This window comes from Euphorbia lathyris, chromosome 1, assembly GCF_963576675.1.
Source record: "Euphorbia lathyris chromosome 1, ddEupLath1.1, whole genome shotgun sequence".
Lineage (NCBI taxonomy): Eukaryota > Viridiplantae > Streptophyta > Magnoliopsida > Malpighiales > Euphorbiaceae > Euphorbia > Euphorbia lathyris.
Window position 1 is genome coordinate 84,991,736 of NC_088910.1, and position 20,285 is coordinate 85,012,020.

The window sequence follows — 20,285 nt, forward strand, 5'->3', positions numbered from 1 at the left end:
ACAATGGCGAAAACGGTACCTCGAAAATTTTGTCTTTCTCAAAGTCAGTGGGGGCAAGTGCCCCCATTCCCCCTACTGTAGATCCGTCCCTGCATGTGTGAAGTGTAAATGACAAGATTCATAACCGATAAAACAGTTTGATGAATTATTTTTCAAATTGACCAAATTTATCAACGTTAGAGGTAAAATTGCTCTTGACTTCCAATATTAGGGATAAAATTGCATCATTTTAAACGTTAGGGATAAAATTGCTCCTGACCCAAAACATTAGGGATATTTTTGCACTTTAACCCTTCTTTTTGAACTATTTTTTTTTTAGGGATGAAGGGAGGGGGGGGGGGCAAATGCCCCCTTTGACCCCTACATCCGCCCCTGATTGCCGCACGAACTATTTGTGATTGTGAATGAAATTGATAAAGAGATATGATTATGTTCCATTACGTGCGAGTGAGAGATGTTAAAAATATTCGGGTATGAGCCGAATATAAAGTTTGCCTATGAATGATATGAGCCAGATCCATTAAGAGGGAAGGAGGCTAGGATTTTCCTAGCCACTCCTTATAAATAGACAACTTATTGTTTATTTTAACCTAATCACCCCAGCAAGATAAGAGAGCAAAAGGCTGCCTCTCTCCCTCCCTCTATACGCGCGTCACCCCTATCTCTCTTATGCGCAATCACTCTTACTCCTTGGATCTTTTGTTTCCTCTCCCGATTGACCTCGGCGTAGTCGAAGCATGTCTGGTAACATGAAGATCTTGGTGATTCGTTCTTTTGCTGCTAATCACATCAAAATTTATCCGCGCTCTAAGAAATAATTCGATAACCTGACTTAATTATGTAATATTTTTTCCATCAAAAGAACAAAGACAAGCTAGATTGAAAACGCAAAAAAAAAAAACCTAGAAAGACTTAATAAATGTTGATGTTTTCGCTCCACAACTCTATTTTGTTGTGGAGTCTTTGAAACTTTAACAGAAAACAAATCTGAACTAGAACTTGAATATAAACTCATCGTGAAGATGTATAAACCAAGCAAGATGATGAAAACCAAGATTTTTTTGACTAATTCCAGAGAGAAAAAAAAGACGATTTGTTTCTTTCAAGTAAAAAAAAACAAAGAAATTAATTTATTTTTTTTAGAAGAAAACCAAAAGGACAACTCCGCCTGTGAGGGTCACTTGGTGGCCTTTACAGCCGGTCCCAAGCCCGGACAAAGGAGGAGGGTTGCGGTAGGTTTGTGGCGGCCAGCGTAAAACTTAGCCACATCTTATGACATGAACCATAATATAAATACCGTTGGGGCGTTCCCTACTCAGCGACGCGCTGCACTTCCTAGACCCGGGTGTAGTGATAAATGTGCAAGGGTTGCTAGGTCGTCGCCCCGAAGCGGCGCGCCACCCCAGGACCCGGGGGTGGTGTCAAATATGCAAGGGTTGCGGGTAAATAAGCTAGTCCACGGTAATGGTAGGGGTAGGGGTAAGGGTAGTAGGTTACGCTTTGGGACATGGAACATAGGTTCTTTGACAGGAAGATTAGCTGAAATTGTAGATGTTATGAAGAGGAGGAGAATAAATATATTATGCCTACAAGAAACCAAGTGGGTTGGAGCCAAGGCTAGAGAGATAGCTCCTTGGGGTTATAAGCTTTGGTACTCAGGAAAGGATAAGTGTAGAAATGGAGTAGGTATTCTTATTGATAGGGAGTATATTGATGAGGTAGTAGCGGTGTCTAGGAAGAGCGATAGAATTATGAGTGTTAAGCTAGTGATAGGGGATGGGGTTGTGAATGTCATTAGTGCATATGCGCCACAAATAGGATTAGATGTGTCTATAAGACAAGCTTTTTGGGATGACTTAGAGGAAGTGGTGCAACAGGTTCCTAGGGATGAAAAAATGGTACTAGGGGGTGATCTCAATGGACACGTGGGTTCTAGGCGAGATGGGTTTGAGAGTGTTCATGGAGGGTATGGTTTTGGAGATAAGAATGAAGCAGGAAATGATATTTTGGAATTCGCATCAGCCTATGACTTGAGTATCATAAACACATGGTTTATGAAGAGAACATCCCACTTAGTGACTTATCGGAGTGGCGGTAATGCGAGCCAAATTGACTTCTTCTTAGTAAGGAGTGCTTGGAGAAAGAGTTATATTGATTGTAAGGTGATCCCTGGTGAGAGTACGACAACCCAACATAGAGTAGTGGTGCTAGATTTTCGAAGTAGGAAATGTATAAGAAAACAAACACCTCAAGTAGAGACTAAGATTAAGTGGTGGAAATTGCAAGGGGAGAATCAACAAAAATTTGTGGATGAGATGACCAAAAAAGATATTTGGACTTGCAATATGGATTCAGATATAGATTCGATATGGAATAAGATGGATCATAGTATAAGGGAAGTAGCGAAGGAAGTTCTAGGGGAATCTAAAGGTAGCATGCCACCGGGTAAGGACACATCTTGGTGGACAGAAGAAGTACGACAAGCAGTAAAGAGTAAGAGAGAATCCTATAAACTATTGGGGAAATGTAGGAGTGACGAGAACTACGAAAAATACAAAGAGGCTAAAAGGGAAGTAAAGAAGGTCATACGAGATGCTAGAGCAAAGGTGAATCGGGATCTGTATACAAGATTGGATACGAAAGAAGGGGAAAGAGACATATATAGAATTGCTCGGATGAGAGATAGGAAGACGCGAGATCTCGGAAAAGTTAAATGTGTGAAGGATGTGGACCAGAAAGTCCTAGTTGGAGATAAGGATATCAAGGAACGATGGAGGTCCTATTTTGATGACTTATTTAATGGAGATCGCCAACAAGATGTTGGAGATATAAGTATCCATCACGATATGATAAATCATGAATGCCTGCGGAGAATTCAAAAGGGTGAAGTCAAAATGGCATTAAGTAAGATGAAGTTGAAGAAAGCAGTAGGACCTGATGGCATCCCTATTGAGATTTGGAGATGTTTGGGAGAAAGAGGAATCGAATGGTTGACGACGTTCTTCAACAAAATTTGGAGAAACAATAAGATGCCATCAGAATGGAGGAAAAGTACCTTAATCCCTTTGTATAAGAACAAAGGCGATGTCCAAGATTGTGCCAACTATCGGGGAATCAAATTAATGAGTCACACTATGAAACTTTGGGAGCGAGTGATTGAACAAAGGCTAAGGAGGACGGTGAAGATCTCGGAAAACCAGTTTGGCTTTATGCCGGGAAGATCAACTATGGAAGCCATCCATCTAATGAGACAATTAATGGAGCACTATCGAAATAAGAAGAAAGACTTGCATATGGTTTTCATTGACTTGGAGAAAGCATATGATAAGGTACCAAGAGAAGTACTTTGGTGGGCCTTGATAAGGAAAGGCATTTCACGGAAATATATTGACATCATAAAGGACATGTATGAGGGAGTATGCACGAGTGTACGTACTAGTGTTGGGAAAACTGAAGAGTTCCCTATTACGATTGGAGTGCATCAACGTTCCGCACTAAGCCCATTTCTTTTTGCCATCGTTATGGATGAACTAACAAGTTCACTTCAAGATGGTATACCATGGTGCATGCTGTTTGCAGATGATATTGTGTTGGTTGATGAGACGAAAGAAGGAGTGGAGATGAAGTTGGAACTATGGAGGCAAACTCTAGAATCTAGAGGCTTTAAGTTGAGTCGAAGTAAGACAGAATATTTGGAGTGTAAGTTTAGCGGCCGTAGGAGTAGGGAGGCAGGGACAATCACCCTAGATGGGAGAGTTGTTCAGGCCTCGGATTGCTTCCGGTATTTAGGATCTATTATCCAAACAGATGGAGAAGTAGATGGAGATGTTGCCCATAGGATTAAAGCTGGTTGGTCGAAGTGGAAGAGTGCTACGGGTTTCCTTTGTGATCCCGGCATGCCTAATAGATTGAAGGGAAAATTCTACCGGACGGCAATTAGACCAGCATTGTTATATGGTACGGAGTGTTGGGCAGTGAAACACTGCCACATCCATAAGATGTCGGTGGCGGAGATGCGTATGTTGAGATGGATGTGTGGTCACACGAGAAAGGACCGGGTGCGTAATGAAATAATTAGGACAAAAGTAGGGGTTACATCTATTGAGAATAAAATGAGAGAAAACCGACTAAGGTGGTTTGGCCATGTGAGACGTAGAGCGCTTGATGCGCCGGTTAGGAGAACCGAAGAGTGGCAAAGGGATGTAGTGGTGAGGGGTAGGGGAAGACCTAAGCAAACTTGGAGGAGGGTGATCGAGAGTGATATGAGTTTATTGGGAATTGAGGAAAATATGGTAGTGGATAGGACGGAGTGGAGGGAGCGAATCTGTGTCGCTGACACGACTTGATTTTCACGGTTTTATATGATGGTTCATGTTAGCCGACCCCGAATCATTTCGGGACTAAGGCTTTGTTGTTGTTGTAGAAGAAAACCAAAAGGACAACAAACGATTCACATCTTCAGATACAAATCGAAGAAAAATGTCAGAAAACGTAGAAATATGATTCGTTTCCTTAGAAGAAAAACAAAGAAAGAAAATAATAATGAGAAGCGGATGAGAGATTAGCATGGAAGATTTTGATATTATAATAAACAAAAAAGGTTAGAGATTCTCATTAGAATGAAGAAGATGAAGTTACATCGATGAAGAAGGAGATACATGGAGATGAAGATGAAGTTGAAGGAGATAAGGAAGATGATGACGAAGGAGACAAAAAGATTACAGAAATAGGATATGCTTACTTTGTTTTTGACAAAGTAAGCCTTATTTTGTTTTTACCACCATTGGATGAACTTAGTTTGTTAAAGTCATTCCTCGTCCAATGGTGAAAAAAAACAAGTAAGCTTTACTTTGTTAAAAACAAAATAACCATAGAAGGCACCTAAAAAGCTAATCCTAAATCTAAATATAAAGTTCTTTGCGTATATAAAATATAAAAGACAATAATAACCTTTAACTATTTAAAAATACTAAAATACCCTTTTTTTTTTTTTCTGTTAATTGTCATCAACTTTTTAGGTATTTCACTCAAAATTCACCCGAAATTCCAAAAGGATGTTTTGTAGTTAAAAGTTAGTAGTATTAGATAAATTTGCTTTTAAATTTTTAGTAACTTAGTCAATCATTCTAATTCTATTATTATAAAAAAAGGGTAAATATTCTTTGACTCCATACACTAATCCAAAGAAAAACTACAGTTACAACTGATTTATGAATTCTTTCAAATACAGTCGTTATCTTTTTGTGTTTGAAAGAATATAGTCGTTACTCAGTCCACACACAAATACATAGTCCTTCGCATTTTACAGAAAGACCCACTCTTCAAGATTTTCTTTTCTTCTTCGTCTTCTTTTCTTGCATAATTTGGCATCTCTTACTCAACAAACTTGAATCTCTGTTTTTGGTAATTCTTGTTTCCAAAGATGAACGATCTGATGACAAAATCTTTCTTAAGTTACGTGGAATTGAAAAAGCATGTCCAAATGGATCAACTTGAATCCAAAATCGACATTGAACAACAATCCACAAACTTGTCCCAATTCTTCCAACAAGTTTCCGCCATTAAACTCGAAATGGAAGAGATAACCAATCTCTTATTCCATCTCCAAACCCTTTCCAAAGAAGCAAAATCCACTCACAGCAATAAAGTTCTCCGCGGCCTCAGAGACAGAACGGAATCAGATATGGTTACAGTTCTTAGAAAGGCAAAGACTGTGAAATCAAAACTAGAATCACTGCAATCGAATGAAATGGTTGATGGGACAAGGATTTCTGTCGCAAATGGGTTAAAGATCAGACTGAAAGAGTTAATGAACGAATTCCAGTTGTTAAGGGAGAAGATTCTATCCGATCACAAGAGTGATCTGAAGAGAAGATACTACGCAACCACCGGAGAGGAACCGAGTGAAGAAATTGTGGAAAAGATGATTTCAGGAGAAATGGAAGTTGAAAGCAAAGAGAAGCATGAAGGTGTGATGGATTTACAGAGAAGTTTAACAAAACTGCACCAAGTTTTTCTTGATATGGCTGTAATTGTAGAAACACAAGGGGAGAAGATGGATAATATAGAAGAAAATGTGGTGAATGCTGCTTATTCTGTCAATGGTGGAACTAACAGTCTTTACTATGCAAATCAGATGAAGCAGAAGAAGAAAACCAAGGCATGGGTTTACTTTCTTTGGGCTCTTATGCTCATTATTTTGTTGGTTTGCATTGTTTCTATGTTGGTTACTTAATTCTGCTCTCAAAGAAATTATCTTTTTTGGGGGTTTTGGGTTGTAAGTTCATTTTTCAGATTTTAGTATTGCAATGGATGAATTTATTCCATAAATTTTTGGATTTTCCCTGTATGAATGTGTGGAATTTAATTTTCATTGGAAAATTTTGTTTATTAGAAGCTTCCATTTTGATGGATTTTCATCATAATTACCAAAAGTTTTTTTGTGGCTGAATGTATAATTTACAATCTGGTGATTACTGGTGAGAAGAGAATGACATTTATCAATCTCCGGTTGTGTTCACTAAAATTAATGCAGTGAAACCTTATAATATTATGAAGAAAGATGCCACTGTCTTTACTTATTCTCTATATAATTCACAAGTTTTTGCAGGATTGGAAGTGGATTCAAAGGAAAAACATAAAACAAAAAAAACAATGGCTTTTTTCAATGAACAAGGCAAGCAGTGCACAGCTATCCTTTAGCTAATGCTGATATGTTGCTTGGCAATCCATGACTGATCTGGTTCTAGCTTTACATCTCCAATCTGTTGCACCCAAAAAAATAAAAACAAATATGATATTGTCAAAGAGAAGTAAAACAAAATGCATCAGTAATGACAAATGAAACTTGTTTAGTCAGCATACCATCTTACGGTTGGATAGAACAATAGCAAATAGCAATTTTGTACAATTAAAGGATTATTATACTATCCTAGGTAGTTTAATTAGGAACCCATGGAGTTAAGAAGATAAGCACATCACCCATGAAGTTTGGAGAAGTTTCAGAAGAAGTAAACAAGAAATACCTGGGCATTTTCAACGCAAACAAAGTCCTTGTAGCATGCTTCCATCTGCAAATGAGGATTCCATAGTACAGTGTCTGACCAACTGCAGCAGGCACAACAGATGGGTGAGGGAAATGTTAGAAAAGAAAATTTATACATATTAAATGAGGTCTCCAATCACGTACTTCGAGTTCTTGATGGTTATTACATCCCCCAAGCCGTTATCAAGGTGCAACACATCTGGACTGTCAAGGTAAATGCAGTCTACAAACCCCGGGAAAGTGACCACATCCCTTTTAATCGGCAGAAAGAGTTAGTACAGAAATATCTCAAAGAAACGTCATTGAAAGAAATCTCATACTATTCATTTTAGGGTACTTTTTTATGAAATGTGGCTGACCTTTCCTCTTTGCTCTCTATGGGGTTGATAGGATCTGGATCCTTATTAAGTGTCTTGCATCCTTTCAAACCTCTCACCGATGCCCCACTAACAGAAGCCTGCATCATGTCATATTAATAGAACGTTGACAGACTCATCATTTTTATCTAGGTTCAATTGCAGAAAGGAGCCATAATTTGGTCAGACCAGAATAAGAAGTGGTTTCAAGCATGTAAGGATGGTACTTACAGCAAAATACGTATGTAGAGCATTAGTAAATGAAAAAGGCTTGTTGTCTGTATTTGTAATCTTTAGTTCAGTGGAAATGCTCTTTGCATCGAGAATTATCTGAAACAAAAAGGATCAAATACTATAAGCTTGAGAGTTTATATGAATAAAAGCAACTGGAATGCATAAGAATTGCAAACTTGCATCTACCGAAATACCAATTCCGAGGTATACAACCAAGGTGTTTCAAGCGAAGGTAAATGGTGCATCCTTGAGGATAAGGGCAAAACAACTTATAATTGGCCAAATCTTAAATTTCAGTCCTTCAACTTTATTTGGTGAGATTTGGCCCCTAAACTTTGATTTTGGTTGAAATGTACCTAAATGAATGAGCAGCACCATGAAATTAAAGTTTAGAGAAGAAAGGTTCAGGATTATGAGACCAAATCAAAGTTTAAGCTTAACATGTCTAGTGTTCATATGTCAAGGTACTGTCCATTAAAGGGTATATTTTAACAAAAACCAAAGTTCAGGGGTCAAATCTCTCAACATCAACACTTGGGAGCCGGAAGTCACAAAAATATTTTGCCTTAGGGTAAGAGATTAAGTACCTTGTATAAAGCCTGGAAACCAAAGTCCCACATGGCACGACTATAAGGACCATCCTTGAGCAGTAGAGTTACAGCAGGATTTCCCTGCACATTCTCAGAATCTACAACGGACCAATCCATGTTTCTTGCAAATCCATGCTGTTAAGTTCACATGAATCCAAAATTCAACAAAAACCATAAAAAGATAACATAGGAAGACATTTGAAAATACTTGGAGTTCCTTGAAATGGGGAAAACACAAACATTCCTAGTGATAGAGCAAGCATGAAATGGGACCAAAAAATAATTCAATTCATTCATTTAAAAAGATGTTACCTGCTGAATTGCACCAGGTCCAAACTGTGGGAAACAATGAGGAAGCCCTCCACTAGCCCAATAGAGTAAACATACAATCAATCATATGCAGCTTGAGAAGACAAATGAATCCTTAAAAACCTAAAATGGAAGAAACAATTCAAAAGTAAGAACCTGATTGGCTTTTTCTTGTTGAATACAGCATCTGGCCTAACAAAAAGGAGGTCTTTGCCACTGGGAACTTTCCAAGATGTGATGCAACCGCCATATAAATATATTTCTGCCTCACTGTTCAAATGAAATGAAAGGAAAAAATCAAAACTTTTATAACACAAACAACGCAATTACATTGAAGGAGTTTGAGTTACGTACTTGCCTACCGTGAGGAGAATTAAGCACAACCTTTTGTAAGCTGCCTTCACCTTCTGTGACTTTAACTCCTAAAGTTCCAGTTTCTTTACTTACACTTGCAAATGCCATTCCAGGGTATCTGTATTGTCTATATCCCCAACAAATTTCGCAAAAGAGTTAGCTTTTTTAGATTTGCAGAAAAAACTATTACCAGGAAATTGTTGAATCAATTAGAGAAAGAAATTACAGTATCAATCAATCAATCAATTAGAAATCATCAAGTACCTAATTCAAAAAATTGGAAAAAGTAGAGGAAATGTGGAAGATATTGAAGGAGGAGAGAAAGTAAGAAAACTGACCGGTTGACTTGCCGGATATTGAGGGTAGGGAGATAAGAAAAGGACATTTGAAGCATCGCCATAGTGAATGAATGTGTGAAGAAAAGGTCAGGTGGAGAAGCTGAATACAATGCTGTCCCTTGAAGAGGAGATCGGGTTGGTTATAACTAAACACCCGCCATATGATGGGCTTGTGTCGTTATACTCTAAGCTTGGTGTTTGATTCTAGCATATTCCCCTTTTTTTTTTTTTCTTTTTTTTTATTACAATTAGTTCCTATTAATGAGTTTGAGACTATTATATATTTTTTTTAAATGAAGTAAAGGTCAAAATGGTACTTAAAATTGGTATATATTAAATCGAATCAACTTGTAAAATTTTGACAATCACAATCAGTTCAATCAAAATTTTGTGAATTTGATGACTAAATTATAGCTAAAAAAAAATTAAATAATAATGGTAACAATGTTTTTCTATTGAGGAGTTTTTCTCTGTAAGACAATTTAGTTTTTTTTTTAGGGTCCTGGGCTATAAATAAGAACCTTAAAATTCTTATTATTAGTGCTATTTTTGTTTTTCAATGCCTAAAATTTATTGATACTTTAATACTTAAATATTTAAATACATTTATCATAATATATTGTTATATTTCCAATACAATTAATTCTCTTTTTTATTGAAAATATAAGAAAACACATGGATAATTAATGCTTATATACAACCCTTAGGGTTGTATATATCATTTGCCTTTTTTTTATAGGAAGTAAGACAGTTTAGTTTTTTCTGTTCTTTTCTTTCGCGTTCAATCATGGATTCTATAAGTAATAACCTTGTAAGAAAAATGTGATATTGGGTGATCGTTGGTAATGATGATGTTGAGGTGGAACCAAAACCGCATAGCTGGGGGCTCATCGGTCAATTTCTTATAGATCACGAAATAAAAATTCCTATGATGAAGAATACTATGACAGATTTATGGCGCCCATCAAGAGGTATGTGCATCACTGAGCTATGATCTAACATATTTGTTTTTTTAGTTCTTCCATCTTCTAGAACGTAAACGGGTGGTGAAAGGTGGACCATGGATGTTCGAGCAAAATCTCCTGTTTTTGAACCCTAATGTAGAACTCTCAACAACATAATTTTGGTTAAGATTCATGAGTTTCCAGTCAAATCTATGTTGGAGAAGGTAGCGGCTCATATTGGAAATTATATGCATAAGTTTATAGAAGCGGATTTCAATAATCAACAAGCTAATAATTCGGATTTCTAGAGAAAAGTGTATAAATTAGTTGTTCCTCCTAAAGTTAAAGATTTAATTTGGCGTTTTATCACTTCTTGCATTCTAATTAGAACAACTCTTAAAGCTCGACAAAATCCAGTCTCAGAGGTTTGTGCTCCATGTGGTCTCTTTGATGGAAATGCTTATCATGTTCTTATTGAGTGTACAATTGCAAAACAACTTGTTTGGAGTAACTATTCTTCATCGACGAGAGTAATTTTTAGAGCCGTCACCACTTCTTCTTTTTTTATCTCGGTGGAACCAGTGTCATATATACAAGACTTGTGTGCTCCCTAATCAACTATCAACTGATATTTTCTTGATTTTTACTGGAGCTGTAATCAAACTTGAATCAAATTTTGGCTTGTTTATGCTCGATTCATTATAAAATTAGCGAGCTCGAGCTCAAAACCCTTTTCATGAGCAGTTCGGGAGATACTCGTTTATTTGTTCACGAGTTTTGCTTGAAAATAGCTCATTAATTTTGTTCATGGTTTTTACTCGTGAACAACTCATTAATTATGTTCATTTTTAAATTTCTTAACGAAAAAACTGTATAGTTTTGAAACTTATGAAACTAAAATTTCATATAAAACTATGTAGTTTACATTTCTCTCTTTATAAAAATACTATTATTAAAGAAGTTGAACAAAACTTACTCACGATCGTGTTCATAAATATTATAATTGAGCTTGTTCATAAACCTATAATTGAACTTTCAAGATAAGTTTCACTGTATTCAATCTCGACTCATTTATAAATAGATTTATAAGTCAAGTCTAAAATGATCAACCTTTTATCGAGCCAAACACTGAATCACTTGTGAATGACTCAGTTCATTTGTATCCTTATTTTTTTTATTAAACACTAATGTACTATTCATTTGGAACCGAACAACCAATAACACACCTTTAAAAAGATAAACCAAAATCTATTAAATTCCACCAATAAAATACATACTTTGTTGGTTTAATTTATTTTGCTGTTGGAAAAGCTGGAATTCTATAATATTAAAAAAAAAACTAATTTTTAACAAACAACATTTCAGCAATTAAATATTTAAAACTCATGAATTTTAATATAAAAGTGATACAAGAAAAAAAGAAAATGAAATAAATAAAAAAAACTCTCAAAAATATGTGACAAAAGAAAATCATAGATTTAAAGTTTTTTTTTTTTTTTTTTTTGAAGAAAACCATATTGTTGAGAGTTTTAAAGTATTTTTTGATGTAAAAAAAATACGATAGTAATCCGAATAGCAGAAGAAATTATCCACTTGCTTAACTAACGGACTTGAATATCGTATCATAGCGACTTTTATGGAACCGCCTGAAAGTTTCCTTCTTCTTCTTCTTCATAACAACCTTCTTCTTCTTCTTCCTCGCCGACTAACAAAACCCTTCTTCTTTCTCAACTATAATCAATTGAATTTGATTGTGTTAAAAAAACATGGAAATCGATGAGCGAGAAATCTGCTGTCATCTGACGCCACTAGAGAAAGTAGAAGCGGAAGATGAATCAGCTCCTTGCAGTATGTTTTCCATTGAAGTTTTTGCAAGCTTCATGCCCCAGGTTGATGAATCAGCCATGGAAGAAGACGAAACAGAGCTTTATGAATCAGAATGCGACATTATCAAGGACAAATTCGTAGTTGAACGCGACAAGTTGTTGGGTGAAGAAACGTCGTGGGAAAGCATACGAGAAATCCTAGTGAAAATGAAAGTTCCTGTTCAGAGTTATGGTGGAAAGAATAGTAAGCTTTGTTCGGCAGATGGCAAGAAATAAAAGGTATATGGCTCGGAAAGTTGTTCATCTCAGACTGGAAATTGATGTTCCTCCTCCATATTATTAGTTCAAACAATATATTTTCTCTTATTATCTAAAATCCCAATATCTTTCTAGAGTTGAGTATCTCATTCAACAATTTGTATTTTTTTTTTTTGAAGAAAACAATTTGTATTTTTAACACAAGTTTCATCTTCAATTTCTATAGATTGTGTTAAAATTGAAATTTCCAAAAAAAAATTCTTTTTTTTTTTTGGAATTTTTTTTTTTGAAATATAAGAAGTTATAAATGTTACTAAATAATAACATATTATAAACTAAAGTTAAACATTTTTTTATACAACTGAGCAAATGTTATGAATATAATATAGGATAAATCACAATATATAATGGCTTATGGTGCTGTTAGCGTATTATATTATCTTTTTGGTTAGCTGATTGTTAACAGATTTTTGTGTAAAATGACAAATAAGAACATGATAAAACATTTATTTAGAATTAAAGAGTATTAATTAGGGATAAAAATGTTCATACAACAATAAGCTAATTGAAAAAACTATTCAATGAGCTTTTTCAAAATTAGTTTTTTTTTCCTCAATAAGCTCTTTCAGACATCTGTTTAGGGTAAATTAGTGTACAACCAAAATTTTGTCACACTAAACCGTACGAATTTCAAGTGACCTCTCATTAAAGTGTACAACCGATTTTTATGACCGGTCAAAGTTGCCACATCATCATTTTTCATTATAGCATTTAAAAAACTGGGACTCACTCTTTATAGAATTATTAAAATAGCCTTATCCCTTGTAAATTTACTAAATTACTTTCATCTTCTTCCTTCAACCCCTCCCTCCCTCTCTCTCTCCATTTCTCTCTCTCACTCCCTCTCTCTACCATTTGCAGTCATGAAGACAGCAAATTCTCAATCATCATTTCTCTCTCACTCCTCTCTCTCTCCCATTAACAAAAGATGAACTTTTACTAAAATGGTGAAACAAATCATCTTTTTTTTTTATTGATAACCCCATCATGCAATTTAATTTAATTTAATTCACGCGTTTTCGATTTGTGTTGTTACTGTTTGTTTCTCCTTTAATTACTCTGCTTCTTCGTACCAAAAACTGTTTCTTAGTTGTGGATTCTCCGTTGGAGGAAAACAACTCATCAGTTTCCGCTAATCGATTCCTATTTATTTCCCTTTTTCTGTGAGTTTCTTTTGGTTATCTTTTCCCCAATATTCTTTGGGATTCTTTTGCTTTTAAGCCTTCTTTGTAACAAATCGCACGATCTCAATACTCTCGATTCCGTATTTGCTGGTTTCACGTACCCACCTGGCCAAAAAACGGTTACTTCCTCTCTCCTATCTTTTTCCATAAACCCCTTCCAGAAGAAATTAACGAATAAGAGTTAAGTTGCAACAAGAAACAAACCATTTACACTGACTTCAAATGGTAGAGAGAGAGGGGTTGAAGGAAGAAGATGAGGCTAATTTAGTAAATTTACAAGGGATAAGGCTATTTTAGTAATTCTATAAAAAGTGGGTCCCACTTTTTTTAATACTATAATGAAAAATGATGATGTGGCAACTTTGACCAGTGTTGACCGGTCATAAAAACCGGTTGTACACTTTAGTGGGAGGTCACCTGAAGTTCGTACGATTTAGTGTGACAAAATTTTGGTTGTACACCAAAGTGTGATTTATGGTAAATATTGTACACCATGTATGTAATTTACCCCCTCTGTTTACCATCTTTGTCAAACTTATTTTTTTCCCTCTTCTATTCTTTTTCCAAACATCACTTTTTCCCCTCTAATTCTCCTTTTAATTCTATATTTATCTTTCTAACTCAAGTTATAAACAATAAAACAATGGAGAATTAGAGCTTGATGATGATCTCATCAAAGCTCGGAAATGTGCTGAACTATGAGTTCAAAGCTGGCATCTTTGAGAAAAAAATTTCTTCATTCACCATCCACCTTTTCATGTCACTAGAAGGCATGCGTATTTTAGGAAAAGGTTTGATCTTTTCCATGGTATCTCCAAATTCATTAAACTTGCACGCTGGATACCAATCACTATAGCGCTTAAAATTGATAAGCGAAGGGGATGGTCACATCGATGTATCAGTTCAAAGGGAGGCCCAAGTTCCTTTCTAATTATTGGCTTGAGGATGGGTGCTCTATTAAACCTGTAAGGGATGACACTGAAAATTTTATGGCCGAAGTGTGTCCATGATTCAATCGAAAAGTATCACGCGGCTAACACCCTCAATCATCATAATGTTAATCACATGATGTCCAAGTTTATAATTTCTGAGCAAATCAAGTGCCATCAGTCTGTTTTGGAGGACTTTGAATTTGAGGCATCTCATTTGTGACTTCAGGGCGGCGATAATCCCATTGTTTTATTATTTATACCTTAAGTTAGAGAAAGAAATGGATAATTAAAGAGAGAGAGAGAGAAGGGCCATAGGAGTACCCCGGGAGAAAAACCAGAGCAACAAATGTCAAGCATACGACCATGCTGCCCGTTTTCATTTCATGGAAGTCTCCTGCAGAGGAAAGAGATAGAAAGAGTGATGTTTGGAAAAAAAATGGAGAAGAGAAAAACTAAGTGAAAAAGATGGATGAATTCCACTTTATATTAAATGATGAGTTAAAAATTGGTGATACGTCAGGTTGACTGGTTTGACTGGAAACTCATAATAAGGTTGTAGAGTTTTATATAAAAATATAAAAATTGTACACTAAAATATGAAATAGTAAAACTTATATACCATATATGTAATTTATCAAAATAATATTGTAATAAATAAAGACCACATTTTCGGTAAACAAGTGAGCAAATAGTGTTTTAATCCACTCTGAATATGTGGACATAACGAGTGAATCATATCATTTTAATAATAAGAATAAATTGCAGGAAACTAATCTATTGTACAAATGAGACAAGTTCTAATATATTAAACCAAAAACAAACAAACATCCTAATAATCCTAGGTTGAAAAGGTCCACCCATCTACTCTTCTTGGCTCCATGGGATCCCAATGTCTGACCTCAAAGTGGAAAAAAATCAAAGTAGTTTGCATAGAAGCATATTTTTATTCATAAAATTGAAAAAGCACCTCAAAAATTACATTAATTTCCATAAAGAAGCAAAAGAAAAGTGACCAAACCTGACCAAAAAAAAAACAAGCTAATTAATTAAACATTTGAAAATGCATAACACCACTTCAGTCTTCAAAAGAGAATATACTGAATCTCATATGTCTTCAAAAAAAAAAAAAATACTGAATCTAAAAAGAGAAATACAGTCTAATTCACTAACTAGTTAACTGCTCTATTTGTAAAGAAAGCTAATATTTCAATTTTTATTCTGTAGCATACTATACTGATAAAATTAAGAAGGAGAAAGCGTGAGTCGTAAGAAAATTAATTTATCAATTATGAAGTCTAAAATCATCTAGAGTCCAGCTCAATAATCAATCAGATGCATAACATTTGATGATCTCTTAATGAATTTTTCCTTGATTTGTTGTTCCATATATATTTGGTCTAAACTTTAAAGATTCATTTGAGCTTTCTAAAAGTTTGAAATGGCCTTATATTTTTATTCAATTGCATTCAATAACTTTATATTTTTATTCAACTGCATTCAATAATCACTTATTATTGTCCATATTTGTGTCCAATTACATTCAATAATTCCTTATTTTTGTCCAATTGCATTCAATTGCCCCATTAAATTTTCAAAAGTTTCTAATTATTTGTCTATTTGGCATTTTTTTTGACACGTGATAGAACATGTCCTATTTTCTGCATCCAATAAATTCTATTGATAAATAAAAAATTATTAAATATAATTAGATAAAAATAATCAGTTATATATATTTTTTGAAAGTTGAAAGACAATCGAAATACAAACTAACAAATGTATTAAGCCAACATTCTAATAATGATTACCTCAAAGGCAAGAAAAAAACAAAGTAGTGTTCATAGAAGCATTTTTTTATTCATAAGATTGAAAAAGCATGTCAAAGATTACATTAATTTCCAAAGCAAAGCAGACAAAAACAAGCTAATTAATTAAACTAGAACACATAAGATATGATAATCTTCCTTAATTTGTTGTCATCATCACAATGGAAGGGGCTCTAAAAACAATTTGAGGACATAATCTTTGAGATTGGTGGAGTAAGTATAGGCATCACGAATTCTGTATACGAAATTAGACATTCTTGCAAAATTAAGAAAATATTCAACTATACTTCTTGACACCCTACTTTCCTCCATATATCCCTCATTTATCTCCTTCCATATATTTCTTATCATCTTTTTTATTTCTTCAGTAGCTTCTTCTTTTGTAACACCATATTCATTCATGTAACACTCCACTGCCGATGGACAATCTCCTCTCTTCTGCTCTTCCTACACAATAATAATAATAAATAAATCAGTATCACAACGGAACATTCTGTCGGTAATAGATTAAAATCCGTCTGTGATCTAATATTTTCTTGTAGTGAATAATTTTAAGAAATTTATGTATGTATATACCTCATGGGTTGCTACATCATCGTAAAGTCGGACAAGTTTTTGGGTGGCTTTCACTATTTTGGGGGATTCTCTTACCCAAATCATCTCCTTCATGCCTGCATCTTTTAACCCCAGAAATAATGCTGCAATAAGTAGCTCGCTGGTTGTTGTGATCATTGCATTGCGTAGATATTCGTCGAATCTCGGAACATATCCATTATCGAACCAACGAGCTTCCACTAGGTCTGCTCTTGTAAGTTCTTTAAACTAAAATAAGAGGGTTGAAAATAGATAAATTTTAAGGGTGTGAATAAATCTAACTATAAGTTCGTTCGTATATATCTTACCATCTCTTTGGCATAAGAGGTTTTATAAGAGCTTTCACCATTGTTATCATTCTGAGTTTCTCCGAAAAGTTCGAGTATAACTTTGTAGAGAGCTTTCATGTAATGTGGTAATTCATCAATAGCATTGATGTTACACCTAAAAATGAGGAAAGTAAAATGATATATGAGAAGAATTGAAGGAAAAAATGATATAAACTTATAAAATGTCTCATGGCCTTGAAATTTCTTAAAGTGACGAAACTTGGGCAAATAAAAGTTTATATCATTGTAAGCAAATTAAGAAAGTCAATAAGTCACTTTAAACAAATTAAGGTGGCTATATAATAGATTATTTTAAGCAAGTTCAGAAAGCGAATAAGGTATTTTATAAATTCAAGGGGCCAAAATCATTATATAGAAGAGTACATGTGATTAAAGAGTTGATTGATTTATCTGAACTTACAAAGTGTATCATAGAACATGTGTAAAATGATATAATTAATTGATCTCTTGAACTTGATTAAATTGATATACATTTTCATTTTTCCAAAATAAATCATGTTCTGTGAGTCAAATCAATCATGTTCTGCTATGTAGACTTACTGAGTTAATCATATCAGTTTAAACACATTCACAAGATGAAGGAGACACTTTATAAGTTTGGAAAACCAATTAACTTTTTGAATCAAATTAAAGGCTAGTGATGTATCAATATATAAAAGAGAAGAATGAAGATATATGGAATTGACCTTTCAAAAGCAGCAGTAAAAGATTCAAGTTCATCAAGTGTACCATACACATCATACGTATCATCAACAGTCATTGCCATTTGTGTATACTTAGCAATTAGTAGACGTGAAAGAGAATATTTTGGGCCAGGAAGACATCCAAGTGCCCAAACATACACCTCCACTATTCTATCTCTAGCATAAGTCAGTGTTTCCGGCAATTTTGACTCTTTCCACCACCTGAAATCATTACTCGTCTATATTACTCTCAGAGTACCATAAATACAAAAAACGACACGAAAAGAAGAAGGAAAACATACTTGGAAACCAGAGCTAGCTCGTGTCTGTAGAGCAACTGAAGTCGATTATAATCCAAGACAGCAAACTTGAGTAAAAGTGGATTCATAGAGTCGTGTTGTCGGTAATACGAAATAAATTGAGTGGTCTCAACTCTTTCCATCCCAGTGTGATTTGGGCATTCAAGACTATACCTTATATGGTACTCAATGTAAGGGCTTGTTTGTTCAGAATTATTATCTAAGTACCTTTCAAGATATTTCTTTGAAAATTTTGAGGCTTCATTTAATATATCTTCACCATTAACACTCACAAAACTAGCTTCATATAAGCTAAGTAGTCCTTTCACATCACTTGTTAATGTTCCACTGAATTCTCCATCTTTTTCCTTGAATTTTTCAAAAATATCTGCAATACATCCATTAGTTTAATTAGTTTCCAACCAAACAGATAAAGGGCGGTCCGGAGGGTCCGGAGAGGGGTCCCACCACAAGGATGTACTGGGACAAGCCTTCCCTGGCAATTTATTTGGCAAGAGGACTCGAACTCGTGACCTCTTGATCACACGACAACCCGTAACCAAACAGATACTAAAAAAAAAGAACTTTTAGCCACGGATATTTTCAACTGTAGCGACAGTTTTAATTTCCACTACAGTTTACACGCAAAACCGGATTCGTACATCTAGCGACGGTTTTTACAAGGCATCGGAGGTAATCACCTGAAGGGACTTTGTGTCCATGTTGTCGTAGAACTCGAAATAGAAGAGCGGCGGTGTGGAGATCATAGTCATTTTTTTGGAGGAAATCAGGAAGATTAGTGAAAATATGAGATAGTTGGTGTTTAATTTCAGTTTCAAAGTGATAAGAGACACCAAGTCTGCATAATAAATTGATGAACTCAATGTTTTTTGTTATTTCTTGAGTAGACATCATTAGCATTTCTTTCACCTTTAGTTTGAGTTGTTCCACCTCCTTGTTATAGGATTCTATCTCCTGCCAAATCATTTACCATTACCATATCAATTTTCATCATTCATTAAATACAATCAGAAAGACGGGAAGAGAAATATATATACCGAGTCTTGGAGTGAGAAAGAGGCAAAGGTAAACCCCCAAACGGTCGGAGGAAACTTTGCCGATCGCCGGGCAACATCTGCACGATCATTTTCAACTTTTGTGCCCATTTCTAAGCTTTGCTTATCTAAAACTATACTCCCTACCCTTTTATAGAAGGAAACTACGAACATGGACGCATTTTATTACACTTTTCCATTGTTCGTGTAAATTACTTTAATGGTTACCAAGAATTTTATTTATTTTTACAGTATTGTCACTAAAATTCAAAGCGTAAGAAAAGAATTACACAACTTTACACTTTTTAACATTATGTCCAGTAAAATAAAAGTGTCAAAAAATTAAAGTTGTTATTTTAGAAAAAAAACAATATATTAAATCAAATAATAACATCGGAAGAAGCCGAGATAAACATATCCACTTTCCTCCAACAGAGTGAGAATTGACTACATTAGAGCATCTCCAATGGAGTATAATAAACCACTCAATATACTCCATTTGGGAGAGTATGATAAAAAGTAACGATATCAACCACTCAATGTTTATTAAGCTTTTGCTTATTTTTATATATTTTTTTTATTTTTAAAATAATATGATTGGTTTAATTAATTGGTGGATCAATTATGATTGGTTTAATTAATTGGTGGATGCTTTGTGATTGGTGGGTTCATTATGATTGAGTAGTTATAGAGTTTAATCATTGGAGTTATATAATTTAATAAAATGAAGTTTATTAAATTGATGATGTGGCATGTACATTTAGTGGTTGGAAGTATAAACCATTGGTGATGCTCTTAGTCAAACTATGAACGCCATATTCGTTGAACGATGAATAAAGAGATAGTACAATCTACAAACTCATTTAATACAATAAATTATAATACTTTGCTGATAAGAGAAATCATATTATAGGGAACGAATTGCTTCAACAACACCGTGTCAATCAGATTGAATAAGCACATTACTCATTTCTTTAGACTTGAGCCAGCTCAAAGCCAATTGTAGCACTCTTTGAAGGGTGCATAACAATCGGCAACAAACGAGCCATGA

At 34.7% G+C, this 20,285-nt stretch overlaps 3 protein-coding genes across 3 annotated transcripts; 1 reads left to right on the forward strand and 2 right to left on the reverse strand.

Annotated features, from left to right (window-relative positions):
- The first annotated feature begins 5,271 nt into the window (after positions 1-5,271).
- Positions 5,272-6,464, forward strand: LOC136204508 (syntaxin-112). Its single transcript, XM_065995522.1, has one exon. The coding sequence runs from the start codon at positions 5,423-5,425 to the stop codon at positions 6,233-6,235; it is 813 nt and encodes a 270-aa protein (XP_065851594.1). The 5' UTR covers positions 5,272-5,422; the 3' UTR covers positions 6,236-6,464.
- Positions 6,465-6,530: 66 nt separating this feature from the next.
- Positions 6,531-9,387, reverse strand: LOC136204492 (putative glucose-6-phosphate 1-epimerase). The gene is made up of 10 exons (XM_065995521.1): positions 9,227-9,387; positions 8,893-9,015; positions 8,691-8,804; positions 8,538-8,589; positions 8,223-8,360; positions 7,633-7,731; positions 7,405-7,502; positions 7,190-7,297; positions 7,026-7,107; positions 6,531-6,764 (listed from the first exon to the last, which is right to left on the reverse strand). Exons 1-10 carry the CDS (start codon positions 9,286-9,288, stop codon positions 6,699-6,701), a joined length of 942 nt encoding a protein of 313 aa, XP_065851593.1. The 5' UTR covers positions 9,289-9,387; the 3' UTR covers positions 6,531-6,698.
- A 6,875-nt stretch (positions 9,388-16,262) lies between these two features.
- Positions 16,263-19,369, reverse strand: LOC136210928 (probable terpene synthase 8). The gene is made up of 7 exons (XM_066002401.1): positions 19,238-19,369; positions 18,881-19,154; positions 18,183-18,567; positions 17,884-18,102; positions 17,156-17,291; positions 16,830-17,075; positions 16,263-16,700 (listed from the first exon to the last, which is right to left on the reverse strand). The coding sequence occupies exons 1-7, from the start codon at positions 19,343-19,345 to the stop codon at positions 16,410-16,412; spliced, it is 1,659 nt and encodes a 552-aa protein (XP_065858473.1). The 5' UTR covers positions 19,346-19,369; the 3' UTR covers positions 16,263-16,409.
- Between the last annotated feature and the right edge of the window lie 916 nt (positions 19,370-20,285).